The sequence below is a fragment of the Phyllostomus discolor genome, chromosome 2, assembly GCF_004126475.2.
Source record: "Phyllostomus discolor isolate MPI-MPIP mPhyDis1 chromosome 2, mPhyDis1.pri.v3, whole genome shotgun sequence".
In the NCBI taxonomy this organism is placed as follows: Eukaryota; Metazoa; Chordata; class Mammalia; order Chiroptera; family Phyllostomidae; genus Phyllostomus; species Phyllostomus discolor.
The window spans coordinates 160,344,811-160,368,226 of NC_040904.2; the positions used below are offsets into that span (position 1 = coordinate 160,344,811).

General features: G+C 62.9%; 1 protein-coding gene across 1 annotated transcript in view; it reads right to left on the bottom strand.

Annotated features, from left to right (window-relative positions):
- Positions 1-1,854: 1,854 nt before the first annotated feature.
- The window catches only part of LRP1 (LDL receptor related protein 1), an 80,443-nt gene continuing 58,881 nt past the window's right edge, over positions 1,855-23,416 (bottom strand). Inside the window, exons 43-89 of the mRNA XM_028531778.2 lie at positions 22,476-22,680; positions 21,915-22,107; positions 21,259-21,384; positions 20,927-21,055; positions 20,538-20,657; positions 20,231-20,344; positions 19,757-19,906; positions 19,558-19,680; positions 19,114-19,230; positions 18,846-18,974; positions 18,470-18,592; positions 18,234-18,374; positions 17,949-18,139; positions 16,985-17,168; positions 16,745-16,830; positions 16,450-16,569; positions 15,800-15,987; positions 15,476-15,681; positions 14,826-15,014; positions 14,149-14,297; positions 13,618-13,711; positions 13,363-13,479; positions 13,047-13,166; positions 12,387-12,509; positions 12,058-12,183; positions 11,715-11,831; positions 10,961-11,067; positions 10,732-10,864; positions 10,131-10,250; positions 9,904-10,026; positions 9,475-9,615; positions 9,248-9,382; positions 9,036-9,155; positions 7,683-7,951; positions 6,957-7,135; positions 6,373-6,479; positions 6,006-6,122; positions 5,417-5,593; positions 5,128-5,268; positions 4,843-5,016; positions 4,422-4,583; positions 3,881-4,055; positions 3,620-3,721; positions 3,396-3,460; positions 3,205-3,295; positions 2,968-3,112; positions 1,855-2,802 (exon numbers count right to left, since the gene is read on the bottom strand). Coding sequence (XP_028387579.1) covers positions 2,662-2,802; positions 2,968-3,112; positions 3,205-3,295; positions 3,396-3,460; positions 3,620-3,721; positions 3,881-4,055; positions 4,422-4,583; positions 4,843-5,016; positions 5,128-5,268; positions 5,417-5,593; positions 6,006-6,122; positions 6,373-6,479; positions 6,957-7,135; positions 7,683-7,951; positions 9,036-9,155; positions 9,248-9,382; positions 9,475-9,615; positions 9,904-10,026; positions 10,131-10,250; positions 10,732-10,864; positions 10,961-11,067; positions 11,715-11,831; positions 12,058-12,183; positions 12,387-12,509; positions 13,047-13,166; positions 13,363-13,479; positions 13,618-13,711; positions 14,149-14,297; positions 14,826-15,014; positions 15,476-15,681; positions 15,800-15,987; positions 16,450-16,569; positions 16,745-16,830; positions 16,985-17,168; positions 17,949-18,139; positions 18,234-18,374; positions 18,470-18,592; positions 18,846-18,974; positions 19,114-19,230; positions 19,558-19,680; positions 19,757-19,906; positions 20,231-20,344; positions 20,538-20,657; positions 20,927-21,055; positions 21,259-21,384; positions 21,915-22,107; positions 22,476-22,680 — 6,604 coding nt within the window. The 3' untranslated portion in view covers positions 1,855-2,661. The remainder of the gene's footprint in view (positions 2,803-2,967; positions 3,113-3,204; positions 3,296-3,395; positions 3,461-3,619; positions 3,722-3,880; positions 4,056-4,421; positions 4,584-4,842; positions 5,017-5,127; positions 5,269-5,416; positions 5,594-6,005; positions 6,123-6,372; positions 6,480-6,956; positions 7,136-7,682; positions 7,952-9,035; positions 9,156-9,247; positions 9,383-9,474; positions 9,616-9,903; positions 10,027-10,130; positions 10,251-10,731; positions 10,865-10,960; positions 11,068-11,714; positions 11,832-12,057; positions 12,184-12,386; positions 12,510-13,046; positions 13,167-13,362; positions 13,480-13,617; positions 13,712-14,148; positions 14,298-14,825; positions 15,015-15,475; positions 15,682-15,799; positions 15,988-16,449; positions 16,570-16,744; positions 16,831-16,984; positions 17,169-17,948; positions 18,140-18,233; positions 18,375-18,469; positions 18,593-18,845; positions 18,975-19,113; positions 19,231-19,557; positions 19,681-19,756; positions 19,907-20,230; positions 20,345-20,537; positions 20,658-20,926; positions 21,056-21,258; positions 21,385-21,914; positions 22,108-22,475; positions 22,681-23,416) is intronic.

Here is a 23,416-nt window from a genome sequence, read left to right on the forward strand (position 1 = left end):
GTCAAGGCTCCACCCAGGTCCCAAGGCTGCTGCAGGAGTGGGTGGGGGCAGTGGGCCCCCCCCCCCAGGCCTCAGGTGCCCAGGACAGATGCTCATCACTAGGGTCTTGATCATTTAGAGCCCTGACCCTACCCATCTCTCCTCCTTTTGCCACCATCTCAGGTGACACCCTTCTCTCTCCAGCCACACACACATACACCCACCCACACACACACTCCCCACTTCCCCTGTCTCGCCTCTGTCCCTGTATCTCTCCGTCTTTGTATCTCTTATTTCTTTCTGTCAATATCGCCTCTGCCCCTGGTTCTGCCCATCCCTTCTCCGTCTCTGTTTTAGGCCTTCTCTGTCATTCTTGCCAAGTGGGGAGTTTTCGAGGACTGCCTCCTGGTAGACCCTCTCCTGGCTGTTCCTGGAGGGCAGAGGGAGGATGCTGACTGGAGGGGTGTGCATTCCAAGCCGCAGCTGGGGGCCCCTCTCGCTTTGCCCAGGATCTTGAGGCGACAGGCAGAGAATCAGTGGCTCCCCGGGGGCGCCAGATGCACGGCTGGCAGAGGGAGAGTGAGGGGGTGGGGCTGGTGGTAGTGCGGTGGGGGAGCAGGCAGGCGCTGGGGGAGGGAGAGGAGCCGGCAGGCTGAGGGTGGAGGGGGTGTGGCGGAATAGCCCGAGGGAAGAAAGTGAGAGGCTGGGCTGGGGTCCACCCGCAGGTGCATAATTAGTGCGTGCTGGGGAGCGGGCTGTGCTGGGCTACAGGAGCAGCGCTGCAGGAGCGCATACGCCACCTGGTGGACAGATGGGTACACAAGCCTCCCTCTCAACAATCAAAGGACTCCCCCTTTCTGTCAGCAGGGTCTCTCAGTCCCGGGGTGGCGGGCGGCTTTGGGGAGGACTGAGGCAGCGGAGGATCTCAGAGCCGACTTGGAGATGGTATCTCAGGGGTCAGAGGGAAGGGGACGGCTCTTGTTTCTAAAGGTGCCTGAACTAGGGAGGAAAAGGGGATGTGAGGCAATGCTCCTGGCTTTGGGAGCTGGGTTAGGGTTTTTTGCAGCTGCCCTCTCTAAGCTCGTCTTTTCTGTTGAGGGGACAGTGGGGCTCAAACCCTCTGTCAGCGTAAAGCTGTGTGACCTTCTTCAAGAAGTTCCCTTCTCTGGGCAGGGCTTGAAGTATACCTGGGATCCCTTTGCTTGAGCTGTCCTTTCCTGGCCATCTCTGGCATGTCTAAAATGATTGGTGAACTGGGTCTGTTGGTAGCCGTGGGGCCAGGCAAACTGGTTTTCCCTATTCTCCTTCACTCCAAGGCCCTCCCTTCTCCTGAATTCAGGGTTCTACTCTTGGCATCTGATTAATTCTTCTCCATGAAATGTGAGATGTTAGTGCTTTAAGAACATCAGGCAGAGATTAGCTGTATGGGACCACCCTGAAGGATTAGAAATCCCTTCACAAACCCAGTGTGTTCATTTCTCATTGTGAAATTTTTTTGCTGTGGGAGATAATTTGGGTAGGTGGTGGTGGTGTCTCACGAAAACAATGCAGAGAAACAGATCTTGGAGTATCTCAGAGCCAGAGGAAAACAAGATCCAGAGAGGTGAAGTCACCTGCCCAAGGTCACACACGCAGGAGAAACAGAGCTTTCTTGTCAGGTCCGGTGCTACCCCCTTCTCCTGCCACGGCGAGATGGAGAGGGGCAGAGCTTGGGGGAGAGGGGCACTCCAGATCACGCTCAAGCCTACCTCCAGCACGGAGCAGGGCTCCCTCTGGTGACTGAAGCAGGCAAGTACAGCCCAGCTCCCAGAGTCTCCCACTCAAAGGTAGACACAAGTGGCTTTTTTCTTTTTCTTTCTTTTTTTTTTTTTACAATTTTATTTATAACAATATCTGTGTTATTTAGTTGTAAAGGAATTCAGCAAAAATTATTAAAACCTTCGTGTCCCCAAAACGGGGCTGCCCGTTTTGCCCTTCCTTGGTGTACCCCACCTCGTCCCCAGCGGGGAGGGGAGGCTGGGGTACTGTTTACCAAAGAAAGTCTCCAGCCCTGGGGGCCACGGTGGGGGCACTGGCGAGGGGATGCCTGTCTGGGAGGGGTACTGAGTGTGGCCATCTTGAAGATGCCCCTGGAATGGGGGCTGGAGCATGGGATGTACGCCCCGAGAAGTAAAAAACTCCATCCTTTCTTTGCTACCTCAGCCAGAGCCAAGTCTTCCAGACAGGGGCAGCAAAAGACTCTGCTCCCCAGAAGTCGCCCTCAGGGAGCTGGGAGGGGTGGGGGGGCGAACTACAGGGGAGAGCCCTGACAAAGTGTCTTGTACAGGTAGGGGGAGGTGGCACAACCAGCTCTTCCAGTGGGGGTGCATTTTGGTGGGAAGATGGGAGGCGGGGGCCCCTCATACCTGTAAGCCAAAGGAGCCCCCAGAGCCTTCCATGTCCCCCCTCCCTGAAGGCAGCATGGGGGGTGCTGAGGAGCGGGCAGGAAGGAGAACGGAAAGAGATAATACTGTGCTCGCTTGCTCGCTTGCTCACTCACATATAAAAAGTAATTCCTTCATTTTTACATTTATACATCCCGGCAGGGCCGGGGAGGGCTGGCTGGGCAGGAGGGGGCTCACGGAAGGACTTCTCTGGCAGGGGGCAGGAGGCTCTCTGGGGAAAGTCCAAGGGGGCAGGGGCCTATGCCAAAGGGTCCCCTATCTCGTCCTCAGGGCCCCGGCCCAGGAGTTCTCGCTTCTCATCCGTGCTGGCCAGGGAGTGGCGGCTGCCGTGACCACCCATGTAGAGTGTGGCGTATACGGGGTTGGTGAAGTTGGTGGGCTGCAAGGTGACAGAGGGTTCAGGTGGGACTCAGAGGCTGGGCTCCATGGCCCTCGTCCCCCACCCCCACCTCTGTTCCATTATCCAACTCAACACCCTTAGATACCCCAACCACAGCCTCTTGTCCCTGCCCTGGAAACCGCCTCCTTTGTCTTCCCAGCCCACCTTGTCAGGGTCCAGGGCAAAGTCAGCATCCAGTAGACCCCCTACATCATCAGGCTCCCCGCCTTCATACATCTTATAGGTGGGATTCCCAATCTCCACGTTCATGGCCCCGTTGGTCATCCGCTGGTGCTGGAAGCCCTTCGCCCTGGAGAGAGGCAGAAGTACAGGGATTGGGGGTCTCGAGGGATAAGGCCAGGGTGCTAATGACAAGAATTTTCCAGACTCCCTATCACTCACCCCCGGACTCGCCACTTGTACCAGAACACCACTCCGGCTACCAGAAGCAGCAGCAGCAGCAACAGCAGAGGGATTAGGATGGAGGCCATGTCTATGAGGGAAGAGGTGGGAAAGAGTTCAAAAGGCACAGGAGGCACTGCCCCTCCCCCTCCAGGGCCCCACGCCCTGCCTCCCCACCCCCTGACACCTACGTCCAGGCTGCTGTTGGCTGACCACCTGCTCTTCACACCGGGGTCCTGCCATGTGGGGTGGGCACCTGAAGACAGGAGGGCAGAGCTGAGCAGGCATGACTTCCAGAGCCATGACTTCCCTCTCCTACCAGGGAAAGAGAGAGGGGCCACAGGGTCCTGATGGCCCCGCTGAGATTTGGGGGAGGGGATGACTCAGGCCTCAGAAAGGCTTAGGCCCAACTCACTGGCACTCAGGCATCATCTTGCTGTTCATGGTGCAGGAGCCGCCATTGCTGCAGTGGCCAGCGCAGGTCAGGCAGCTGGGGGCCACCCGGCCGTCAGAGCAGCTGCAGAGAGAAGTGAGGTGCTGGGTGCTGGGGTGGGGCTGGCACAGGGGTGCCTGAGACACTGAGGAAGGGGCAGGGCAGGGCTGGGAGGAGAAGACGTAAAGCTGGGGCAGGGCAGGGTCTCTCGAGGCACAGCCGTGGGGGCTGGGCCTCACTCACTTGCAGGTGACATCCCCACTCTGCTTGTTGATCATGCAGGTCCCATCCAGGCAGCGGCTGCACTTATCCACGCGGCACCTGGGCCCTTCGAAGTAGGGGGTGCAGCGGCATTGCCGGGAACCGTCAGCCGCCATTTGGCACGTGCCGAGGTTCTCACAGTAGTCAGAGCACTGCCCTGTGGTTTGGGGGGGTGAGGAGATGCGTGAGGGTCCTACATAGGTTGTGTGGTGGGAAGCTGGGGGAGCCCTAGGTCTTCTAGGTGATGCCCACCTCCCCCTGAGCCCCCAGCTGCCCCACCTCACAGGCTCCAGGGTACGAGGACATCCTTGAGCATCCTGACAGCGCCCTACTTTTGCTTGAATAATCCTGACGCCAGGGAGCTCACTTCCTCAGGGGAAGGGCCGGCACTTCCACTGGGGAGCACCAGCAACCCGGGCCTGGTTGAGCTATGAATGGCCCCCCTCCCTAGAACTCAGCCCTGTGGCTACCACCCCAGGCTCTCCCCTCACCGGTCCCCAGGGCCCAGGGATGGCTGACTCACGGTACTGGCAGCGGTCACCCAGGAAGCCAGGCAGGCATCGGCACTGGGGCTGGTTGCCCTGGTTGACAGTGCAGGTGCTGTTGTTGGCACAGTAGCCTGCACACACCTGCTGGGTGCACTTGGGGCCTGTGAAGCCTGTGGGGCAGCGGCACGTGGGCATGCCTGGAGGGAGACAATGTGTGAGCGGCCCGTGACCCACTGCACCACCCACCCTCACTGCAGAGGAGCAGGGCTTCAAGGTCCGGGGGGAGGGAGGCAGCAGAGGGATGGGACACTGGGCTGTGGTGGGGAGGTGCAAAGGGAGGCAGAGGTGAAGCAAGGCAGGGCCGGGGCTTGGGCTGGCAGGAGGCGGGGCCAGTGGGGGGGGCCCGGGGGGGGGTGGTGGCCGGAGGAGTCCTGTGGAGAGAATCACAGGTCATACCGGAGGGGGAGGCAGCGCAGGTGCCCCCGTTCTGACAGTGCTCCCAGCACTGGTCCAGCTCACACTTGTCGCCCGTGTAGCGGGGCTGGCAGCGGCACTTGGGCTGCCTCCGAGCGTTCAGGAAGCAGCTGCCGCCGTTGAAGCACTGCAGGCTGCAGGTTCCCGGCCGCGGAGCTGTGGGGAGGACGGGCCGTGGTGGCCGAGCCAGGGAGAGGGGAATTCAGGGCTGGAGGTAGGAGGGGCCCGGGCCATGATGGGGGGGCCAGGGGAGCGGTGCGAGCATACCGTCCGGTGGGGGCGTTGGTGAGGGCACGGCCACACAGGTGCCGTTGTCCAGGCGCTTCCCGTTGGGACAGGTGCAGACAGGCCCACTGGGGCTCAGCAGGCAGAGCCACTCACACTTCTTCCGGTCACAAGGGTTGGTCACTGTGGGGGTGGGCCGGAGCGGGGCGGGGTGGAGGCTGAGCCCTGTGGACCCAGAACCTTCCCTGCCTGCCAGGAGCCCAGGCCACAGCCTGGAGACCCAGTGCCCCCAGGCCTCCCCTGCCCCAGCCCCGGCTCCCCCACTGCCCACCTTCAGGCTGCTTGTGCTGGTGGTACAGGACCACGTCGGAGGCGTGGCTCAGACCCCCCGTCAGGTTGATCAAGGGGCTGTGTCCAAACTTATGGATCTTGAAGACACGATTATTGATGTATGTGACACCATAGATGTAGTCCTCAAAGACATCGATGCTGAAAGGGTGACTTAGGCCTGGGGGGGAGGGACAGGGAGGGCGCTCAGGCCCTGGTCGAGCTCTCCAGGATTCATTCTGACCTCCACGGCTCCCAGGCACCCCTAGTCCGACGTGTCCAAAACCAATCTCCCCCCCACCTCTTCCCCCTCCTGTGGCTGCTACCAGCACAAGGGCTGGTCACCCCGAGATTTCTGGGGTCAGTACTGAGTTCTGCTGCCTCTCCCACATTTGCTAAGTTCCTGTTGCCACCTCTGTTGCCTCTGCCCAGCTTGATGTTCGTTGGCATAATGAACACATGGACAAGGGGGCCACGGGCTGGAGTGGGCCTCGGCCGGCAGGGCTGGTGCACGGGGAGCATGGCCGAGAGTGCATGACGGTGCCACCGCAGGACTGTGGGGGGCCCGGCTGGGGGGTGGGGTCAGGGCTGACCTCGTTTGCTGTCAGCGGCCACAATGGGGTCGGTGCCGTTGAGCCGAATGCTGCCGATGACGGAGAGCTTGGCGTCTGCCCAGTAGAGCCGTTCGTTGTGATAGTCCACGGCCAGGCCTGGGGAGACAGAGAGCAAGGGGAGGCCCCGCCTCTCCCACCGCCCGGCGGGGGAGGGGGAGGGCAGAACTGTCTGCAGGCCTGTCGGCCTCACCTGATTCCCAGAACCCCTGCCTATCGATCGCTTCCTTCAGAAAACCTCCCACCACCACCTGCCCCATCCCAGTCCAGCCTCCCTTCCCTCCCCAGTTTTCGTGCGACTTCTGCGAATCTGACCCTTCCACACCCTCTGTCCCCTGCCGCCACGGACCTGTGGGCCACTGGATGTTGTCTTCTACTAGTGTTTCCCGCAGGGTCCCATCCATCGCTGCAGTTTCAATCTTGGGGTGGTTCCCCCAGTCTGACCAGTACATGGTGCTGGGGATGCAGAGGGGTGAGTGTGGTTAGGACCTGAGGCTGCCAGAGGAGGCCAGCGAAGACCAGAGGAGACCAGGCCACCAGGTTCCTGGCCTCGGCACAGGGACTTCTGGGTCTTAGAACAGGGGTAATCTATCTGCCTCCTCCAGGGAGACTCAGGGGGAGTCGGCTTCCTGGCCTGGTTAAGAATCCTTTACTCTAAAACCACAATGTGCTGGTCCAGGGTCAGCTATGTGGACAGAGCCGCCCCCTGGAGCAGAGGAGCGGCCCACACCCTGGCTGCCCATGCCAACCCACCAAGTAGAGGTCAGGCCCCTGTCTGAGCAGGCCAGCTGGGGGTCCTGGGCAGAGCGGCTGGGGAGGGAAGGCCTGAGGCCGAGGAAGACTCAACCTGGTCTGGGAGGAAAAGCGCACACCCGGGGTGCTAGGCCCCCATCCCCGTCCCAGCCCAGACACCTCCCCGACAGCCCTGCCCACCCCCTCAGCGGGTCCACCACGATGGCGTGGGGTTCATCAATCATGCCGGAGATGAGCGTCTTGCGGTTCTCGCCCTTCATCTGTGCCACCTCGATCACGTCTCGGCCCGAGTCAGTCCAGTACACGTTCCCGGCCACCCAGTCGATGGCGATGCCCCTTGGCATCTTGAGCCCTGAAATCTGAATGGGGGGTCACACTGTCAGGAGCTACCACCTTGTGTCTTCCTGCCTGTTATCCACCCCCAACTCTGCCAGCCTATCTCTGCTAGAAACTCACCCCAGACAGAGAGCTAACCCCTGGCTTTGAAGAGATTCCATGGACACTTATCCTGTGGACCACCCTTAAAGCTTTCACACATTCTGCTGGGTTAGATATTACTACTCTGCTTTACTGAGGAACAAAGTGAGGCCCAAAGATGCCAAACGGGCTGGCCCAGGTTGACACAGGGAGTGGCAGTGACGATCAGGAACTGGACGTGGCTCTGAGGCTGGAGGCCGGTGGGCCCCTGGGCCTTGCTGCTCGGGCAGAGGCGTGGCAGAGCCAATGAGAGATCCTCCTGGCTCCGCCCACCTGCGGCCCGCGCCTGCGCCTCACCCTGACCACACTCGCCCTCCAGTCTCACCCTCTGCCCCTCCACGGTCCTTTCCAAGCTCGGCCCAGAACCAACTGTGCTTTGGGGTCTCTCCACTGAGTTCATATAGACCCCATCCCCGGCTGGGCGCTCACATTAAGGTGGGTGACACCCCGGTCAATCTCTCGCCGGTGGCGATTGGAAGTGGTGGGCGGAGCAGCAGGGGGCAAGCTTCGGTAGGAGATGGTGCCGGTGTGCCAGTTGGTCCAGTAGACACGGCCAGCCTTGACGTGGACGTCCATGGCGTCGATGCGGACACTCTCGTCCCCCTGGAAAGCCTGCTCGTAAGCTGAATGGGGGTGACTGGGGAACAGGCTGCGGATCTCGTTGTCATCAGCGATGTACAGGACCTGGTACTCAGAGCCTGGAGGGCAAGAGGCCAGAGGGCCCGTGTGGGGGAAGGCAGGCGCGGGAGGCCAGGGCCGGGGCTGGCGGGCCTGCGCCGGGAGGGGCATGCCTGAGGTGTGCTTGAGACCCGGCCGGCCCCCTGCACACAAACAAGTCCTCTCTCCTGGTCAAACCGCCCTGTCAGCAGCCTCTGCTCATCCCGCCATCGCAGCGCCGCCTCAGCCCTCGAACTGTGGTCTCCCCTCCCCAAGTCTATCCACTGTGGCCCGCTGCTCCAGAAAGCCGTCTCCGCTCTTCCAACCCCGAGGCTTCTGCCTCCTCACGGCCTCTGGCTGGCATCACCAGGCTCTCTGCTACACGCCGTCTGCGCGTGCTCCTGGATGCACTCGCACGTGGGCTTTTGTGCACAGACACGGGCGGGGTGCAGGCATGCAAGTGCATGAGAGAGCACTTGGGTGTGTGGGTGGGGTCATGTGGATAGGTGTGCCCTCAAGGGTGTGTGTGTGTGACATGGGTGTGTGTGTGTGTGTGTGTGTGTGTGGCATGTGGGCATGTTCCCACACATGCACAAGGGAGCTGCAGGTGTGTGTCAGAGCATATGGGCAAGAACTTAATGTTCAAAGACAAAAAGGTAAACTACGTGAGGTGGCGGACGTGTTAATTAACACGATGGGGCAACCCATTCACAAGCCGCACGCATGCCCAGTCATCACCTAGCACCACAGTAAATATCCGACAGTGTTGTCAGTACGTCTCGATAAAGCTGAGAAGGAAAAGCATGAAGGGAATATGCCGGTGGGGCACATGTGCGACTCTGAGTGTGGCAATGTGCGTCTGTGCACGGCCCTGGGAGTGGGAGCAGGGCGAGGAGGCACGGGTGGGGTGCTCGTGTGCGGCCCCCACCCCGACTCCCTGGGGTGAGCCGGCCCCGGGCCATGCCCTCTGTGCATGGGTGGCCGCACCTGGCACCTGTGGGCCTGGGGATCCGTGCTGGGGCAAGGGTGCAGGAGGAAAACCCCCATTTCAGGTGCCCCCTTCTAGGTCCCAGTGTCACACAGCCGGGCCTGCTCTTCCTGTCCCCTCCCCGCTCGGGCTGGTACCTTCGGCCTTGCAGGTGTTGTGTGTCTTCATGAAGTTGCGAGCACAGCTGCAGAGGTGGCTGCCCTTGGTGTTGTTGCAGAGCTGCGAGCAGGTGCCGAAGCGCAGGCACTCGTTGATGTCTGGGGGTTACACGGGAGGGTTGTGGAGGCACCCCATGTGGCTGGGCTTTCTGCCTGCCCCACCCCAACCCTTTCCTGTCCTGCCTTCTTACCCTGGCACCCCGGCTGGCCTGGCACCGTGTGGAAGCCGGGGCGGCAGGCGCAGTAGGCGGCTTTCTCCGTGTGCACGCAGCGTGCCTCGTCCCCACAGATGCTGGCGTTGGTGGCGCAGCTGGTCAGCTTGGGGTCTGTGGGGGACAGAGAGTGCAGCCTCTCCCCTGAGCCGCCCCAGGCCGAGGGTTGGGTCTCCCACCCCCCGCGGCCGGTGCACCCCTCTCACCGGTGCTGCAGTCCTCCTCGTCGGAGCCGTCCCCGCAGTCATCAAACATGTTGCAGCGCAGCGAGAAGGACAGGCAGCGCTGGTTCCGGCACAGAAACTCCTTCTTGTCTTTGCAGTGGGGGGTCTGAGCGGTGGGGGGCTCTGGGGAGGGGAGGGCCTTCAGGTCCTGAGCGTTGGCCACCCTGCCCCTCCCCCCAGAGGGGCCCCCAGTCCGTTGCGGGTGAGGGAGGGACCCAAGCCTGGCCATCTCTCAAGCTTGCAGGGGAAGCAGGTCAGATTTCAGTCTCTACCTCAACACTCCAGGCTCTCAGCCGTGGAACCTCCACTTTCCGAATGAGCCCAGTCCGGGGAAACAGCTCCCACCCGGCCCACCCCTACCTCCTACCTCACTGCAGGCTTCCCACGCTCTTCCCCGCAGCCACGGCTCACCACAGTCCTCCTCATCGGTTCCATCGCCGCAGTTGTCGGTGCCGTCGCACTGGCGCCCGATCCACAGGCAGACGCGGTCATTCTTGCAGCGGAAGGGCCGGTTCGGAGGGCACACAAACCGGGCTGCGGGAGCAGAGCCGCAGTCAGCCCCGGGGGCAGCCGCCCACCGGAAAAGCCCCTCTCTGCTCCGCCCCGAGGCTCCTCCGCCCCCGGCCTCAGAGCCTCACCACACTCCTCAGGGTTCTCATCTGAGTTGTCCCCGCAGTCGTCCTCGCCGTCGCACTTCCACGCCAGGGGCTTGCAAAGGGTGTTGTTGCACTGGAACTCGTCCAGGGGGCACGTCCGCACTGCACTCGGGGAGGAGGGGGGCGCTGAGCCGCAGGCTGCGGGCGGGTGGCAGGGCCCTGCCCAGACCTCTCCCTCCCCCGGCATCCACCAGGCAAGATGGCACCCAAGGGTGACTTTCTACCAGCCGGACGGCTGCAGCAGCACTGCCTCCTCTGGTGTTTAGGGGAGAAGAGGCCTTTTGGGGAAGGGTGTCCAGAGGGGCATAGAGAGCCCTATTTCTCTGGTGGTCATGGCAGGACACTGGGGTCTGCCCTGTAGTTCAACTGCAGGTCCAGAGGAGGAGCACTGGGCTGCGAGTCCCTGTCCTCAGCCCACAGGGTGGAGCCAGGATGCCTGCCCTCACTGTTGGGGTCCCTGTCCCGAGACCCAACCTACTCTCACCCCCGCTTCACAGGCCGGCTTGGAGCCCAGGCAGGAGAGCAGGGGCAGGAGCTGCCCCATTGCGGGGTGGGGCGTGGGGGGGCTGGCGGAGGGACTCACCGCCGGTGCCGCAGGCTTCCTCGTCGCTGCCATCCATGCAGTCAGCGTCCGCGTCGCAGCGCCAGCGCAGGGGGATGCAGTGACCGCTCTTGCACTGGAACTGGTCCATGTCGCAGCGGGGCGTGCAGTCTTTCTGTGGGCCAGGGAGCAGGCGAGCTGGTCAGACCTGGGGGCCCCTCCTCGACCTGCTGCACCTGCTGCGACCCCGTCCTCTGGTTTCCCCGCCCACCTCGTCCGAGCCGTCCGCACAGTCATGGTCCCCATCACATTTCCAGCGCCCGGCGATGCAGCGGCCATTGGCACAGGAAAACTCACTCTCCGAGCAGGGCCGAGGGGCTGGGGAGGATGAGACAGGCCGCAGGAGGGTGGGCACGGGCACGCTGCCCTCAAGGGCCACTGCAGCCCTGGGCTCAGTAATGCCACCCACTGCTGTGTTTCTGAAGGCCACAGGTGACTGCACAATGACCAAAATGCCCAGCCGATCCTGGGCGGCCACTGGCTGCTGTCCTGGGACCAGCGGGGCCAGAGGGCGCTGGCCTTCCCCTCTGGGACACACGCGAGAGAGGGCACTGTGTGTGGGGAGGGGGGGGCAGGACAAGACCACCAAGACAAGCACCAAGGTTCAGGAAGCGGCCAGTAAAGGGCGACGGGCTGAGGCACAGTGCGGGGATGGGTGGGCTCCGGGCAGAGGCGGGGGTGTGGTGGGGACGTGGCACGCCAGAGACACCTACCTCTGCAGCCCCGAGAGGACAGTGTGGAAATGGAGAGAAACATGAGATGAGGTGAAATGGTACAAACTCAAATACACAACATGGAGCAGGGAGGGGTGAGGCGGGAGGGGTTCCTGCCCCCCAGCCCTGGGTGGCAGCCACCGGCCCTGGTGCAGCTGGGTGCTGGTGGGGGCGGGGGCGTTCAGAGGGGAGGTGCCAAGGTCTCCTGGGGAAGGGCCCCGGTGGGGCGGGTGGTGGGGGGGAAGCACGTACTGCAGCTCTCCTCGTCGGAGTTGTCCCCGCAGTCGTTGTCGTAGTCACACTGCCAGCGGCCCGGCACACAGCGGTTGTTCTTGCAGCGGAACTGGTAGGGCTCACAGGTGCGCTCGTCTAGGGGAGACAAGGTTGGGGGCCAGTCAGGGGCTCACACGGGTGTGGCCAGGGTGTCCAAGAGGAAGGAGTGGGTGTTCTGGCCTGAGACAGTGGGGCAGCAGTATTCCAGGCGGCTGGCCATGCGGGGACCCAGTCAGCTGGCTGCCCAGGTCTGCCTGCAGCAGATGCACCCCACCCCCATGCAGGGCACCCTCCCCTCGGAGTCCGGGCTGGCGAAGCTCACCACACTCTTCCTTGGGCTCGTCCGAGCCGTCCCCACAGTCGTCCTCTCCATCACACTTCCAGCGTGCTGGGATGCAGCGGCCAGAGTCCTTGCAGCGGAACTCATCGACCCCACAGGTCATCTGGGCTGCAGGAGGGGGGCACCAGTGGTGACCGGAGGCTACTTTCAGGAATGTGCTGTGAGGGGGTCGTGGGTGGGACTGGCTACTGAGGGGGTCGCGTGTGGGGCTGGTAGGAGCAGCAGACGCCATGCAGCTGCAGGGGCTTGGGAGCGGGGGCGGTTCTTTGCAGAAGGTGGGCTCTGGGTTCCAGGGGCACCAGGCAACTCACTGCAATTGGCGGGCTCATCGCTGCCATCCACACAGTCGTTGTCCCGGTCACAGACCCAGACTCGGGGGATGCAGCGCTTGGTGATGGAGCATTGGAATTGGTTGGGGGCACAGGTCACCTCGGCTGTGGGGTCGGGGACAGAATGACGACTTGCCCTTTCTGCCTCCCACCACAGTTCAAATCACCATCTTTTTCCTCTTCCAAGCCCTGCCCCTCCCTGTTTGCTGCCAGCAATTTCTTGGGAGGGAGGAAGGAAGAGTTTATCTCCGATTTTGGTGCTTTTTGTTTGCTAGATCTGCACAGCACATCTATCTCTCTACCGAGCCCCATGATGATTGTATGAGCAAACCAGGTAACGTCCATATAATGTCTATTCCCCTCTAGTAACATTACTGGTGGGCCCTGGCTGGTGTGGCTCAGTGTATTAAATGGCAGCCTGCATATTTAAGGGTCACCGGTTCAATTTCCAGCCAGGGCACATGCCTCTGTTGCAGGCCAGGTCCCCAGTAGGGGGCGCTCGAGAGGCAACCACACATTGATGTTTCTCTCCCTTTCTCCCTCCCTTCCCCTTTTTCTAAAAATAAATAAAATCTTTAAAAAATGACTGGTGGGTAGATTTCAACGTGAGCTGTCCCCCCCACTCTGTGCCAGGGCACTCACGGCAGTCCCTCTCGTCCTCCCCGTCCCCGCAGTTGTCCTGCCCGTTGCAACGGAAGATGCCGGGAATACAGCGGTTGGTGTTGGTGCACTTGAACTGACTGGGCAAACAGACGTGGATGTCTGGAGGTGGGGAGAGAGCAGGGTAACAAATGGTGGATGGCAGAGCCTGGAGCCTGGAGCGGCGGGAGACCAGCCTGAGAGGAGGCTGCTGTGGGCTGTGCTTCCTCGCCCCGAAAGCGCAGTATGACACCCCCAGATCACAAGGAGGGGCACAGGAGGGAAGAAGAGCAGCTGGGGGGGAGGGGCAGCGCTTTACCGCAGTTGGCCTCGTCACTGTTGTCCTGGCAGTCGTTGTCCCCGTCACAGATGAAGGCAGGGTTCGTGCAGATGCCCGTTGAGCACTGAAACTGTCCGGGGCGGCACTTGAACTCATCTGCCGGGAGGGGAGCTCAGTGTCAGAGGGGCTGTGGCTGGGCACGGCCACACAGGCCCTTGGAGTCGAGGGTTCCTGCGAGGGTGGGGGGGGAGCGGGGGAGCAGGGAGCCCCCGGGCGCCCCGCCCCGGCACTCACGGCAGTCCGGAGGCTCGTCCGAGTGGTCCCCGCAGTCATCCTCCGTGTCGCACTTCCACCAGAAGGGGATGCACTTGTCGTTCTTGCACACAAACTGGAGGGCAGGTGGGGGCAAGAGGGGTTGGTGGGGGTCTGGGGAACTTGGGGGGGTTTCTTTCGAGGGGCTGGGATGTTTCAAAGGAGAAGCAGGGTCAGGGTGCTCTGGGAGGAGGCTGGGCTGGATGGAGGGCTGGGAGGAGGCGAGTGCAGGGAGGCCGGGCGAGAGGGTGTTGGTGTGGAGGTCGGGGTGGGGGCACTGGTGAGGGGGGCTCCGGGTGAGGGTGTGGGGGTGTTTGTGTGAGGTGACGGGTGTAAAAGTATTGCTGTGGGGAGACAAGAGGTAGGCAAGAAATGTGGGGGTGTTAGCATGGGAAAACCAGGTGCGTGAGGACATTAGAGAGGGTGCTGGGGTCCGAGGAGGAGTGGGGGGGCTGGTGTGAGGGGTCAGGGGATCAAGGCATTGGCGGATGGGGTCCAGGGGAAGAGCCTCACCTGGCTTGCTGTGCAGTTGGACACACAGGTGCGTCCATCGCTGCCCAGGTAGAAGTTGGTGGGACAAGCGCACTTGTGGCCGCCCCCAGGGGACAGCAGGCACAGGTTGCTGCAGCCACCGTTGTTGACCTTGCAGGGGTGATTGGGCACTGCAGCAGAAAAAGTGGTTCGAAGGCGGCCAGTGGGGCTGCTCATGGACCCCACCCCGCCCCCGCACCCTGGGTCACTGGGCCCCGGCAGAGCCAGGGCAGCGCTCGCTGCCAACACTCCTGCTGTCCTTCTGAGGCCACCTGCCCCGTCTCCCAGTTCGAGGGGAGACGCATCCTGTTCTTTCAGGAGGGAGCTAGGGCCAGAGACAGGAGAGCCTCTTGCGGCTCCAGGTCAGGCCACACTGGGGCCCACACTGCCTCAGCCAGGCCCTTCCTTGCAATGGCCGGCCTGCCTGCCTGCCTTCGGGGTCCCTGCACCCAGGCCCACCCTGCTGACCGGCCTTAGGGACTTGCTGCTACGAGACACCAGGGCTGGTCCCAGGCTGGGCTGAGCTCCTGAGAGCCGGACTAGAACCTGTCCACAGTCTCTCGAATTCCCCAGCATCTGGAAGGCACTGCTCGGTCCACGCTGTGGGGGCCCCTCACGCCAGCTCACCCTTCACCGGCACCCACCCCCTGGCGACCTACCGTCTGGCTGGCGCAGGGCGTGGAAGACGTGCAGGTCCATGGGCCGGTGCAGCGTGCTGATGAGGAGGGTCTTGTTGGCGCCCGTGGTCTTGTGGGCTCGGTTGATGGACTTGGTCTCCCAGTCGGTCCAGTAGACGTAGTCCTCAAACAAGGTCAGGGCGAAGATGTGCGGGATGTCCTGGTTCAGCACTGCAGACGGGGGAGGGGAGGGGACAGGTCAGCACTGGGAACATCTGGGCACCTGCCTGACCGGACCTCCTGAATCCCGCAGCGGCCCTGGGAGGCCGGGGCTGCCAGTCCCAGACGGTTAGGCGGCTTCCCCAGGTCGCACAGCTGATACGTGGCAGGGCTGGGGCTCGGATCCCGGCCTGCTGCACAGCAGGCTCCCGCACGGCAGTGTGTTACGGCCGCTGGTCAGGAAGCGGGGTGCGCCATCCCCAGGCCCCCCATGCCCATCTGCCTCGGCCCGGGCGTCGGGGGCTGTGTTTGGGAGGGGTCCTCATGCCCAGGCCGACTCCTTGGGTGCACCCTGCAGTGCGCTGGACCCACACACCCCTGGACTGTGACCCCTAGCTTTTACACCCACCCCCTCCCCAGAGGCCTGGTCCCTTAGAACTGCAGCCCCACCAGGCCCGGGAGCTGGGACTGACCAACGTGGCGGTTGGAGCCGTCCAAGCTGGCGAACTCGATGTAGTCCTCCCGGGCGTCTGCCCAGTAGATGCGCTCCGTGACGTAGTCCAGGGTCAGGCCGTTGGGCCATGTGATCTTGGTGTCCACGATGACGCTGCGGCCAGACCCATCCATACCGATCCGGCCAATGAGTGAGTGGTCACCCCAGTCGGTCCAGTACAGATACCTGGCAGGAGTGTGGGCCGTGAGCCCGGAGAGATCCAGTGACTGGTCCCTCCAGCTCTCAACCGCATGCAGCGGCCGCCTCCACAGGCTCCCCCAACCAACCCTCCTTGCTCGCTTACCCGTTCTGCACATCCACCACCAGAGCCCTGGGCTCACGGAGGCCAGAGTTGACCAGCACCGTCCGATAGGCCCCATTGAGCTTAGACACTTCGATGGTGTCCCGGCCTTTGTCACACCAGTACAGGTTGCCGCCCACCCAGTCCACAGCCAGCCCATCGGGGTTGCTGAGGCCGGTCCGGTGCAGCACCTTCGGACAGGGAGGGAAGAGCCTGAGAGCCCTGGGAGAGGACCCTCCGCCTCTCTGGGGCTTGGCTTCCCCACGTATCACGTGGGGAGCTCACCCCCGAGGACAGTGGAAAAGACCGGCTGTGGGTCTGGTGTCAGCTGAGGCTCTAGGACGAGGGTCTAGATGAGAGACCACCCCCCAACTCCACAGTGCCTGGGAGCATCAATTTAAGGGAGATCAGAGGTAGAGAGAAACTTACTGAGAAAGAGCAAGAGGAATCTCCTAGACCTTTCTTTGGGCTGAGAGGAGAGGAAGAGGTGAAGACAAGCAGAGTCACGCAGTGACTCAGCAAGGGAAATAACTGGGGCCGGTGGGTGGGGAGCAAGGGAGTTGGCCTGGAAACAGAGAGCACCCTTGGGGCGGGGCCCGAGGGGCTGGGTCTCTGCACCCCTTGTGCCTGGGAGCCAGACGCGCCGGCCTCACCTGCACGCTGCTCCCGTTGAGGTGCATCCTGCGGATCATGCTGCCCTGCGTTGTCACATCCGTCCAGTAGATCATCTGCTCTCGGTAGTCGAAATCCAAGGCCACGGCATTGTTCAGGCCCTGGGTGGGAGGCAGGGACAGGTCTGACTGCAGAGCCAGGAGGCGGCGGTGGAGAAGGCCCTGCAGTGTGAAGATGTGGGCCCAGCGGGGGTGGGGGGGCCCATGGGGCTGCACCGGGCCAGGGCCATCACTCTGGGCCTGGGCGCCGGTGGGCACAGGAGGCTGGGTTTGCTACCTGCTTGAGCAGCGTGTAGTTGGAGCCGTCCAAGTTGAGCTTGCGCAGGTAGTACCGGTTGGCGAAGATCAGAAATGGCTCCTCATCTGGAGACAGAGGATCCTGGCTCAGCCACTAGCTGGGGGGGGGTACATTCTAGCCCCCCCAGGTCCCCAGCCTGTCGTGAGCGCTGCTGTGTCAGCCCTGCCTCTACAGCGCCCAGCCACCGAGGCATCTCACGCTCTCCACGCCCCAGCTCACCGGTCACAGCCTTGCAGCTGTGGGGGTCGCCGCTGCGGGGGGCATAGCCCTCCACGCACAGGCACTTGTAGCTGCCGTGGGTGTTGATGCAGAGCTGGCTGCAGGGGAAGGTGGTGCTGCACTCGTCCACATCCGCACACGTGCGGCCGTCGTCCTTCAGCCGGAAGCCAGGGCGGCAGCGGCACTGCGGGCACAGGGAGCCTTGTCTGGGGACCGGGCAGGGGTCTGGGCCTCCCAGGATCTGACAGCCTCCGGCCCCTGGACCTGGGGTCGGAAGCCCTCGTGGGACTTTGGTTCTCGCCACCAGCAAAGCCCAGACTTGCCAGGGGAGGCAGGTGGCACATGGGTTCAGAGTCCACGGTGCCAGTCAGCTGGCCATCACCCCACCAACACTGGAGTGAGTCCCCAGCGGCCACCGTATTTCCACGCCCACAGGGTGGTGCTCAGGCCTCACCTCGTGTGACCCGTGGGCATCATTTGACAGAGCTGACCATGCTCCTCTCCAGTGCTCTCTTCACTGGCTGTTCTCCAGCCCCAGCTGCTGCCCCTTCTCAGGTGCCTCAACCCAAGTCCCTACCCTCCCACCCACGGGGTGGCCATACACAGGGTTCAGGCCCTGGGCTTCCCTGCTTTTCCATCTACACTCACTCCCTTGGGGGTTCAGACTCATGGATTTCAATGTGGTCCTGTGATGAAAACTCCCAGATTCTACTCTCCAGTCTGGGTCCACCCTTGAACCCCAGCTGGGTGGGTCACCCACTTGACACCTTTGTTCTCTCACAGCCCTTCCCTCAGGCACCAGCAAAGCCTGCGGCTCCGCCTTCCAGAGGGATGCAGAACCCACCCAAACAGAGTCCTGTTTTGCTCACTGCTGGTCCCCACTGCCTGGAAGGCTGCCTGGAAGAGCAGTCACTGCCTAGGCCCTCGTTGAACATACGAATGAGTGGGTGGGGGCGGGGCACACCTTGAAGCCGATCTTGAGGTCTTCACACTCCTGGCTGCAGCCGCTGAGCTTGGGTCTGAGACACTCGTTGACGTGGCAGCCCCGCTCGTCGGAGCCATCGCCGCAGTCGTCCTGGCCGTTGCACAGCAGTGCCTCGGCCACGCAGCGCCCGCTGCTGCACAGGAACTGCGAAGGGGCGTAGCACTTGTGCTCTAGGGAGGGGCAGAGGAGGCGGGTCAGCGGGGGCCTGGGGACCAACGTGGGCGGCTGGAGGGCGGGGAGGGCGGGGAGCAGGCGCCGGCCCACCTGGGCTGGTGCAGTGCGGGTTCGCGGGGGCCTCATCGCTCTGGTCGTGGCAGTCGTTTTCCCCGTCGCACTCCCACTGGCGGGAGCTCAGGCAGCGCCCGTTGGCGCAGCGGAACTCATTGGGGCCGCAGGTCGGGTACTCTGGGGGAGCAGGGGTGGGTGAGTCGGGTGGCCTGGGCGCAGCCCGTCAGTCACAGCGGGGGCAGGGCCTGTGTCCCCGCATGGCCCCGGCTCACCGCACTCCGGGGATTCGTCGGAGCCGTCGGCGCAGTCGCGGTCATGGTCACACACGAAGTGCTTGGGGATGCACTGGCGGTTCTGGCACATGAACTCGCGGTCGTCGCAGGTGCTGTTGTACACTGTGGACAGAGGTGGACACGGCCCCTCAGTCCCCCCGACCAGCCGCTGACGGTCACCCCCCAGACCCCCCTGTGGCCCAAGTGGTAGAATAGGCAGAGCCCTGGACAGGGGTTCAACACCTGAGTTGTAGATAGGGCTCTGCCACTAACCACCTGGGGGACCCCTGCCGAAGCACTTCCTCTTCTTGGCCTCAGTTTCCCCTTGTGCAAAGTGGGACTGTACTACTTGCTGTCCACCCCACTCCTCACTCACAGCAGCCGGCTGTGACGCTCTCGTCGGCACCGTCGGCGCAGTCCTTGTCTCCGTCACAGAGCCAGCGCTCCGGGACGCACACGTGGGTGCCCGGGCAGGAGAAGGAGTTGGGGCCACACGTCTTGCCTTCTGTGGAAGGAACAGGGAGCTGCTGACTCAGCTGTGCTGTCCCTCCTTGGAGAGGCTGTGTGTGGGGGGTGGGGGGTCTGCCCCCACCGCCCCCCCCCCCGTCCCTGGCACCTCCCCAGCCAGCACCCGGCCCCCTCACCGCAGTGAGCTGCCTCGTCTGAGCCGTCCCCGCAGTCATCGCTGCCGTCACACAGCCACTGCTTGGAGATGCAGCGATGGTTCTGGCACTCAAACTGGGCCTCTGAGCAGAACTTGTCTGGGGCAGTCAGGGGCCACAGTTAGATGGGGGAGGGGACGGCAGGTCACGCAGCTGGGCAGGCGGGTACCGCAGGGTGGATGGGAGGACCCACAGCACCCCTCTGTGGGGGCTCAACAGGAGCTAGGGAGACGACCCCCCTCTCTCGAGGGTCTGGGTGGGGTTCCTGCAGGGAAGGCCCTCAGTGCCCTCTTCCCAGGAGGGCATTTTCTGGTGGGAGCTGAGAGGTGGGGCCTGGACAGGGTCTCAGTGGCTCTGGGGAAGCGCTGGCCCCTGGTGGGTCCTCTGGGTTCCCCACTCCGGTGCTGGGGTGCTGTGGCCACTCACTGCAGTGGGTCTCATCCTCTCCATGCTCACAGTCGTCCTCCTTATCACACGTCCAGCTCATGGGGATGCAGCGCCCACTGTGGCAGGCGAAGTAATTCAGGGGGCACCTGGGGCGCTTCACACCTGGGGTGAGAGAGGCATGAGGGCGCCGCTCCTTCCGAGCGCCCGCCACCCGCCGCGTCCCTGACCGCCGTCGGACCTGGGCAGTCTCGCTCATCGCTATAGTCCCCGCAGTCGTTGGCACCGTCGCACACCCAGCTGGGCGCGTAGCAGAGTGAGGTCCGTTCACAGGGCTGGAAGCGCACACCCTTCACCCCCAGGCGGAAGTAGCTGCTGCAGTCGGTGGCACCTGGCCAGGGGCGGGGATGAGGGGGTGACACCAGTTCCCTCCAAACACCATCCCAGGCCACTGCTGGCCACATGGGGTCTTTGTGTGTTTTGGAAAGTTGAACGGTGTCCTGCAGGTGGGATGCTGTCCACACCTTCCACTCACTGCCCACCCCCCGAATCACAGGGGAGCTCAGGCCTGGAGGCAGGGACAGGAGTGGGAACAGGCAGTGAGGGGGCTGAGGCCGCCCCTGTGAGCCAGAAGGAAGGCAGAGAGGGATGCGGGGCAGGATGGGGGAGCAGCACTGCAGGAGCCAGGGAGGCCGGGGAAGGGGGCAGGACTCACTGCAGTTCATCTCGTCGGAGGCGTCATCACAGTCCACGAACTGGTTGCAGCGACTGGAGTTCCCAATGCAGGTACCGTCCCGGCAGCGGAACTCGCCCACACTGCAGGCCGTCTCTAGAACAGTGCCCACCCGGCACCATCATACTAGGTCCTCTCTGCAGGGTCCAGGACGGCCCAGCCAGAGCGCCCCGCCCACAGCCTGCAGCAGTGCCCTGAACCAGACCCCTCCGCGCCTGGGGCCCGAAGCTTGGCCAGGTGGGGGTGGGGCAGAGGTGCAGGGTCCAAGACTGGGCAGCGCCCCACTCACTGTTACAGGGAATCTCGTCGGAGCCATCCCCGCAGTCATCCACTCCATTGCACCACAGCATGTTGGACACGCAGCGACCGTTGTTGCACTGGCGAAAAGTCTTCTTGCAGCGGCGGGAGTCTGCGTGTGGGGGGTGGACCACAGGTCAGTGGCAGCTACAGCGGAGGTGCTGCCTCTGCGTCTGATGGGACGTCATGTACTCTTTCCCTCAAGAAACTGTGCATGTAGCCCCTGCTCTGGGCCTGGCACAGGGCTCACGGTGGCTCTGCCCTCCGTGAGCTCCCAGAACTCCTGGGCCATGGCGCTGGGTCATGAACCTTTTGCTCCTCCCACTCCCATGCTCGGCTCTGCTGGCTGGAGGCCCCTGGCTGCAGGAGGTGGCTCCTTACTGCAGTAGGATGGCTTCTCATCGGACTTGTCCTTGCAGTGGGAGACACCGTCGCATGTCAGGCTGAAGTTGATGCACTCGCCGTTGGCGCACTCGAACTCGTCTTGCGCTCGGCAAGAGGAATTCACCGCTAGGGAGGGAGGAGGAGGAGCTTCGTGAGCCAGCGCTGTGGGGTCCCAAGCACCCCTGTCCCTCCCTCCCCACCAGAACTGAGGTCAGCCTCAGTTTCTACTTGGTGAAAGGTTCAGGGGCTGGGCTGTTGGGGAGAAGCTGGTCCCCAGTGTGTGCCCAGGGTCCTCCGCCGGCGCCCTCCTCCCTCACTGCCTATCTCACCCCGGCAGGTGAAGTCCTCCTGGAGGATGCGGCCTCCTCGGCAGGAGCAGTTGACGTGGCCTTGGTGGGTGAGCAGACACAGGTCCTGGCAGCCCTCGTTGTTGAGGCGGCATGGAGAGAGTTCACCTGGGGCAGGGAGGGAGGACAGGGCCTAAGGGAGCTGTCTGCCAAGCACAGACGGAATGCCACGCCCACTCCCGGGGCTTCCCTGAGCTTCCAGGCACTGGCTGCGACCGGCATGTGGCGGAGGGCCAGGCGCGGGGAGTTTGGGGCGCCTGAGGTGGAGTGATACGGAATTCCAGGTGCCGCGAGTCATGTCTATGGAGTCGACAGATCACATATGTAGTAAGGGGGCCCAGGGCCTGTGTGAGCGGCCAGGGAAAGCTGCAGGTCTGCACAGCGGACACCCAGTCAGCCAGGCCCACTGTGGGGATGAGTCTGCATGTGATGCAGAAGGAGGAGCAGGCGAAGCCTGGGCTGCGAGTGTGCGATCAGGTTCCGGGGAATACGTGGTTCTGGGGGTGGGGGACGAGGAACCACAATGTGTGCTGAGACGTCCACAGACTCAGATGAGACCACAGGAGAGTGGTGTGTGCGTGCGTGTACACTGGCAGGATAGGCAGGACAGCAAGGCTGGTGGCAGTGGCCCCACTCACAGCTGTTGGTGTCATTGGCCACAGCGATGATGCCCATGGGCTGTTGGGGGATGTCCACGCGCAGCATCTTCATGTCGCTGCCCACGTACTTGTTGGCCCGCTGCACGGCCCGCCGCACCCAGTCCGTCCAGAAGATGTGCTCCCCGTATACGGCCAGCCCGAAGGGGTGGACCGGCTCCGACTTCAGGATCACCTGTGGAAACAGTTCCTTCACCGTCGCAGGTGTCCCCCTGGGCCTCTCTGCCGCCTCCGCCCCCTGCAGCCAGCTCCCTGGCCTAGGCCCCTAGACCCAGTCACAGAATGGGAAGGACCCGCAGAGGCATCTTGCCATGTCCCTCACTTAACTGATGAGGAAGCCAAGCCTGGAAGGGGAGTACTACACAGGGCCACTCGGCTAAGTGGCAGCGTCAGGGCCTGCACGGGACGCCTTGGGTTTTCCTGGTTCTTCCTGCCATGTGGCCTCTCTCCTTGCCATTCTGCCTAGCTGGTGTCCCTGGCTGACCAACCATCCCCAGACCCCGCCTCCCCGGTGCCGCCGGCCCGCCTGCCCTGGAGACTCACATAGCGGTGGGAACCATCATACTCGCACCGCTCGATCTTGTCCAGGGTGGCGTCAGAGAAGTAGAGCTTCTCCGCACGGTGGTCAATGGCCAGGCCGTTGGGCGTGCGGATGTCCTTCTCGATGAGAGTCAGGGCGTTGGCTCCCGACAGGGCCGCTCGCATGATGCTGGGGTGCTGCTCGTTCCAGTTGGTCCAGAACATCAGGCTGGGGGAAGAGAGGGACACGCGGAACAGGGGTCAAAGCCAAGGGGTCCGTGTGGGGGCCCAGGCCAGGGCGTGCAGACGACTTGAACCCAGGGGTCGGCCAGGGTGTGAACTGGACCCCAGGTCCAAAGGCAAGCTTCGAGCTGTTAAGACCAGCACAGCCCAGCACCTGGGGAGGGTCCGGCGCCACAGTCCGTGCTCACACACGCTCCTCAGGGTCTGTGGAGCGAGCACCTGCCTTCACTGCGACGGCGCAGCCAGGCAGCCATGTCAGTGAGGCTCTGTGGGTCCTGTCCCGGCCCTGCCACTGACCACCTGGGGACCCCACCTCTCAGTGCCTCGGTTTCCTCTGTGATGTCGGGACACTGCCGCCTATCCCATAGGGTAGTTTGAGGACTGAATGAATTAATATTCATCTTAAAGACACCCAGTAAATGCTCTGTGACCGTTTTCTATTATTTTATTGATGCTCTCTTCTCCCTGCATCCAGGAGATCCCTGTTGAGTGTCTGTTTTGTCCTAGGTCCCAGAGAGGCATGGACTCTGCCCTCAAGAACTCTTCTGAATCACCTTCTCCATAATTTCAGGCCTTTGTGAATCTGGGGTCTGAGCCCCAGCTCTGCCCTGGAATGAGCCTCTTGGTCTGCTTTCAGGAGAGAAGGTGGTGGGGCCGGCCGGCCCCGCCCTGCTCCTCTCCTGGGTGGTAAGGCTCTGGAGATGGGTGTGGAAGACCTCAGG